Raw genomic sequence first — 6,193 nt, 5'->3', positions numbered from 1 at the left:
GGAGTGAAGACTTGGGCACCTCAACGACAGTGATGCATGAATAACTCTGTCCACTAAAGCTTGGACTTATAAGAAATAATCATTTAGCATTTTGCCTCTTTTTAGGTTCAAAAACTCATCTCCCATAATTTTTACTCACTTCATTGATCATTATGTCATAATTCAGTCTCTAATAAACTGGATTTTGAGAATTGAGATACAAAATGCAATAAGCAGAATTATAGGTGGTTGACTAGTTTCTATGTCTATAGTCCTGTAACCAAATGTAACATCATTCTATACTTTAACCCTCAAAATGTCATAAGCACCTTACAGACCATGTGAATAACAATCAAAATATCACGAAAGATACCAAGTCATATTATTGAGCTAGCTACAGAACAAAAAGGCAGCCCACTGCACCAAGCTCCCGCTATGCACGGGGTCCGGGAAAGAGCCGGACCACAAGGATCTATCGTATGCAGCATTACCCTGCATTTCTGCAAGAGGAAGTTTTCACGGCTCGAAAACGTACCCTCCCGGTCACATGGCAGCAACTTTACCAGTTACAGAATAGTAACTTAAAGCTGAACAAGTTCCCCAAGAGGAAAAAAGGAAAACTCTGGTGATTGCTGAGAAGTTAATTTATTTCTCAAGTTCACACCAGTACCAAGTAGCAGCCAAATAAGCAGCAGCAAACTCCTAGTCCAAACGGCCAAGGGGTTAAGATAAATATCGCGAACTTCGAACTAACATCACGTCTGATCTAGCAACAAAACCATAAGAACTACTCATTCTTCTGGTATTTCCGCGGCCAAGGATAGCACAGAAACACCGTTACTCACTCTCAGCATGTCATCAAAAGAAGGATATACCTTTCGAACGAGCTAATAGCATTTGTGTACTATAAGATATCGAGGTAGAAGAAGCTTCTTAGAACTGGATATATATCATGCGTGCTCCACTAATAAATATTTCCGCAGCAGCAAAGACAACTGTATGGCTTTGTTCTTCAAAGCCTGAGACCAATAAAAAAACAGTCGCATATAATTCAAGCAAAAGAAGCAAACATACAATAATAGCTTAAATGAAGAAAATGGATAATATAACATGATATAATAAAAGAATCTTTTCTTTGCCTTTTCCAAGGGTGCTTCTGAATGCTAATAGAAGTCAAGCAATTTAATAGAAGAGTTGAAGAATGAATGAGTTATAATGGAGATAATGATGTGTGCTAAAATAACAACATACTTTACTATTTTCAAATATTGTCCAGATTGCATGGTAAGAAGGCGCGTGTCGAGAAGAAAATTAATACTAACATATAGGCAGATACAGATCCAATGGCTTTAGTCTTACAGGTTTTTACAGGTTTTTAGCACTGAATTCATTGTACATTTGAGAATCTTGGTTCATAAGTTCATATTTATGTAGTAATTTTGGTAGTTTTCACAATACGCTTATGTTGCGTGTCAAAAAATACTGGGTTCGGTTGAACCCATAAAAACTATGCTACATCCCCCAGGGTGTATACACAAAAGATAGAGCTAAGAATGTCCACCTAACTCCTGAGCATCTTTGTCATTTGGCATAAAGAAATCATATACGATGAAAGAACTACTTAACTATGAGCATAACATCATACAACCTAATCGTCGTGAAGAGTAATCATTCCTAGAGTCCTAAGCATCAAGCCCAAAGTACAATAAGACTATGCAAAGACTTATGCAAAAAAACATAGTAATATCTTTGGTTAAAAAAATAAAGGTGAAAAGAACGAAGTCCATTTGAATTCTCATATGAGTTGAGTCCTTAGAGATAATGAGTAGATGAAAGTTAAAAGATCTCCAAATTGCCCTGCTCCACCACTTTTATAGGCCTCATTGCAGCAACAAGTCTCAATCCTGAACAGAAAATTACAATGATATGTGTGCTTAATTTTTTTTCAATTGCTTTAGCTTAACTGAAATAGCTTTACTATTTCATTCTAAATACAAGCTAGCCATTAAGAAAATAATTATCTGTCGGCAAGTATTATGAAAAGTGATTATCCAATAAGCTTAATATGTTATAGCTTTTAAAACAGACGATGCAAGAGCTATTAGGAGGCCATTTTCTGACCAACAAGGAACCTAGTATGAAACAAGTTTACGCAAAACACAGAGCATACGAACCTCAACGTAATCCAAAAATCTCTTCCGGAGGATCATATATATGCCGATCAGGAAAAATCTCCTCAAAGTCTTGCTTAACTCTGTTCCGTAATAGGGGATGTGGCAAAAGTCCCTTCAATAAAATCCTGAAAGGCAGCTCCTCGGGCGGATACGGAGACTTTTTCATATCCTCGAAAATGTTCATAGCATCTGCAGGAGATCCGTCTCTCAAGAAGCCCCGAATAACTTCTGTGAATGTCTGACAATCGGGAAATAGATCTTCCTTTCTCATGCTCTCCCATAACTTCATTGCATCATCCATCTTTCTCCGTCTAGCCAATGCTATGATCAGGTCCTTGTAAAGATAAACATCGGGTTGGTACCAGTCCTGTTTCTGAATAACCCAAAACACCTATAAATACAAACAATTAGTTGTTTGTGCTAATGCCATTCCATATTCCAACTGAAGCATAAAAAGCAAATGCATAGCTTCTCTCTCTCTCTCTCTCTCTCTCTCTCTCTCTCTCTCTCTCTCTCTCTCTCTCTCTCTCTTTCTTCATAAAGTAAGTAATTTTATTCATAAAAAGATTTCTCATATAGAAGCAGTAAATCAAAAAGTAAAGAATCTACAAAAGAATACGAGTCTCTATAATCGATAACACCTCTTCTTTACAGGCTAGAAACTCAAGGGTGCAGCAAAAAGAAACTATGTATGAGAAGCTATTCCTCAAACAAGGCTCAAATGAAAAGTGCCTCTTTCACTGTACCGTACATCATCATTATAGCCTGCACAAATTCAATACCTCCCACCACAACCGAGTTTCCACCTGACAATGTAGGAGGAGGTAACCCACATCTTTATATGAACATTTGATCATAAAGCACAGAGTAGCATATGTAATCCTCTGTTTTTCCCAAATTCTAAGTTGTCAAGATCACTTTACTCTCTTTTCTTCAAAATAGAAGTTCTATTTACACATGTCCATTGCAGCACAGAGCATTAAAAGAATTAAGTCTACATCTACATAACCTTCAATTCCAAATTAACGTAAAAGGACAACTTCACAATCAAACTTATCATAAAGCCACGGAAAACTAATTATCCAACTCTATCATTTATGATCTAATATAAGTAACTTCTCCTATGCCTCATGACCATAACCATCGGCTATAAACTTGATCACCGTAAAGTACCAAAAGCACTTTACTGCAGCATCTGCCTTACAAGTGAAACTGTACAAATTTTATCGCGTCCAAGTAAAACTGGGAATCTATATGAATGGTAACATTACCATTAGTCATGAGGATCTGGAATATCACGCATTAATTTACCAAAACAAAGACTCAACAACGAAAAGAAAGATCGATTCTTTGGGAGCCTTCCTTTCTTCAAACAAACGAAAAGAGATAGAAACAGGCCGATTCCCGAAATGCCTTTCTAGATATTCCTCAGTGTCCCAACTATCACACAGCTGGATGGAGCCTATATTCAATGTTCACAGAACCCAATATTTATATGTATTAAACCAATAAACTTTCAACAAATATTAAGTTCTAAATCGATAATTCAAAAGTACAACAAAGTCCAGTGCTAAAAAACCTTAAAGGTTGAACCTTTCAAGTTTATTCAAGGAACGTGAGACCATTTTAACCCTTCCACAATAACTAGACATTAAATGGGCACAAAGAAAGACTACACTTCCTCTATTACTAAATAAAGGACAGCCCAGTGCACTAAGCTACCGCTAAACGCGGGGTCCGGGGAAGGGCCGAACTATAAGAGTCTATTGTACGCATACTTACCCTGCATTTCTGTAAGCGTTTGTTTCCACGGCTCGAACCCGTAAACGCCTGGTCACATGGAGAGGCAACTTTATACAACAATAAAACTACTGAAACAACAACTACTACGACTAAGGTCCAAACAAGTTGGGGTCGGCTATATGAATCCTCACTTCTCCATTTAAGCTCAACTCATGTTATCATCATGCAAAACTACTGAAACAGAAATGACAAATATTTATAGAACATAATAAAATTTGTGCAATTCTTGTTTTCCTATTTCACTAACTACCTCATATGAACAAAGCTAAATAAATTTGCAGTAAAAAATCCAACCTTAACAGCAAGAGAGACCTCTTCTTGTCTTTCAAGTTCATTAAGGACAGAAATCAAGTCCATTTTCAATAGCCTAAGTACATGTGTTTTAACAAACTTATCAAGCTTCTCTTCATCATCTTTGAATCTTTTTAACCCAAGTATCACAAATATTGCTTCTTTTCCTATTAACTTTTTACCCCTCCAAAGTGGTCCTCTTGGTCTTCCATCATGGTAAAACCTCACAACCCCTAAGAAATTTCTAGAAAACTGTGGGACCCATGATGTGGAACAAGAAGAAGAGGCTAAGTTTGAAGAGATTTTTGGTAATGGAGAAACAGCTGAAAGGTGTTTAAGGAGAAATAAAGATGGGATTTTTAGTCTTGAAATGGTTCTAATTGACATTTTTGAAAAATGGGTATTGAAGGGGAGAGTGTGTAGGTGAGGGTGGGGATGGGGATGGGGGTGGGGGTGGGGGTGGCGGAGACGGAGACGGTGGTGCTCCGGAGGAAGGGTTTAAGGGGTTGGTATTAGGGTTGAGAACTTGCCATTATTAACTTGAAATTGGAAAAGAATAGTCGGAGCGAAAAATGATCAATTTGCGAAAAAATGACCAAATTGCAAAAATGACCAATTTATGATGCTGTGACTATTTTGCAAAAAGGCAAAATATACTATTTGGCTTTTCAAGTGGTCGAGAATTACATTGAACTTTCCAAAGCAAATTATTACTAGTAGTATATCATTTACATTTTTCTTTTTAAAAAAAAGATTTTATCAGAATTACATACATCGCAAATAGAAATTTACATCACTTATCTTCGATCTTTTTAATTAATATCCTTCAACGCTGCAGTCTAACTTATAATAATAGCTAAAAATAACGAAATTATACAAAGCGAGTGAATTGTCATCATAACTTTGGAGGCCCAAAACATTTATTTTTTCATAGTACTGGGTATTTATTACTAGTTATTGTTATTACTTTTTTATTTATTTTATAGCTATAATTTTTTTGTTTTCTGTTGTTGTTATTGATCATTTGTCTCTTTTCGTCTTCTTAAACCGAGGGACTATCATAAACAACATCTCTATCACCTCAGGGTAGAAGTAAAGTCTGCGTACACACTACCCTACTCAAACTCCACTAATGAATTTTATTGGGTTATTGTTGTTGTCTCCTATGATCACTTACATGTTACAATTAGGGGTAGTTTAAGGGAAGGCTAGTAAAGCCTTTGTTTTAGGCTTCAGATTTTGAGGTCCAAAAAATTTATGATTTTTTTCTTAGATAATGCTGAAATTATAGAAAACAATAAGAAAACTTTGTTAGAGAAAAAGAAATAAAAGATATTTTTTTTTAGAATTTAGAATTAAATTATTCAAATATTCATGTAAGCAACTAAAATTTTTTACAATAATATCTAAAGATAATATATTGCAAATACATAACTAGTATCTTATTAACCTAAGTTAAACTTTACTAATATAATAACAATATTATATAAAGTTAAAGGTTTCATGTCTTTTAGTTTAGACCACTATCCTATAAATAAATAGTGAAAAGAAGAAAGATAACATTAATTAATTATATATATATATATATAAAATTAAAAAATTTAAGGCCTTTTATTAATTAAAAAGTTTGAATGTAGTTCTGCCATAAGACTCTGTGTACGTTGTCCTAAGGTTTGTTGGGTATAGCAGAGGAAATACATGCCCCGCTAGTGGAGGTGGTGTGATATGACCAAGAACATATGTTCATGGCCTTCATTGATCTTATGGGTTGTTGCACTAACAACACAGCTAAGTTTTAGGTTTTTTTGTGTTATTTTTATATTTTTTATGTGTAAAATAAAGATATTTTGTAAAAAAAAATATAAAACTAAAAACAAATTTATGGTAAAAAAAACTACAAAACTAAGCGACTCCGAATATTTTGATTTTACGATAGTTTGTATTCT

General features: G+C 34.9%; 1 protein-coding gene across 1 annotated transcript; it reads right to left on the bottom strand.

Annotated features, from left to right (window-relative positions):
* Positions 1 to 256: 256 nt before the first annotated feature.
* Positions 257 to 4,728, bottom strand: LOC104102550 (protein THYLAKOID ASSEMBLY 8-like, chloroplastic). Its single transcript, XM_009610284.3, has 3 exons — positions 4,251 to 4,728; positions 2,154 to 2,544; positions 257 to 998 (listed from the first exon to the last, which is right to left on the bottom strand). Exons 1-2 carry the CDS (start codon positions 4,632 to 4,634, stop codon positions 2,155 to 2,157), a joined length of 774 nt encoding a protein of 257 aa, XP_009608579.1. The 5' UTR covers positions 4,635 to 4,728; the 3' UTR covers positions 257 to 998; position 2,154.
* Between the last annotated feature and the right edge of the window lie 1,465 nt (positions 4,729 to 6,193).

The sequence above is a fragment of the Nicotiana tomentosiformis genome, chromosome 9 (assembly GCF_000390325.3).
Source record: "Nicotiana tomentosiformis chromosome 9, ASM39032v3, whole genome shotgun sequence".
Taxonomy (NCBI): domain Eukaryota; kingdom Viridiplantae; phylum Streptophyta; class Magnoliopsida; order Solanales; family Solanaceae; genus Nicotiana; species Nicotiana tomentosiformis.
The sequence above is the reverse complement of the archived record's forward strand: the minus strand, read 5'-3'. Positions and strand labels throughout refer to the sequence as shown.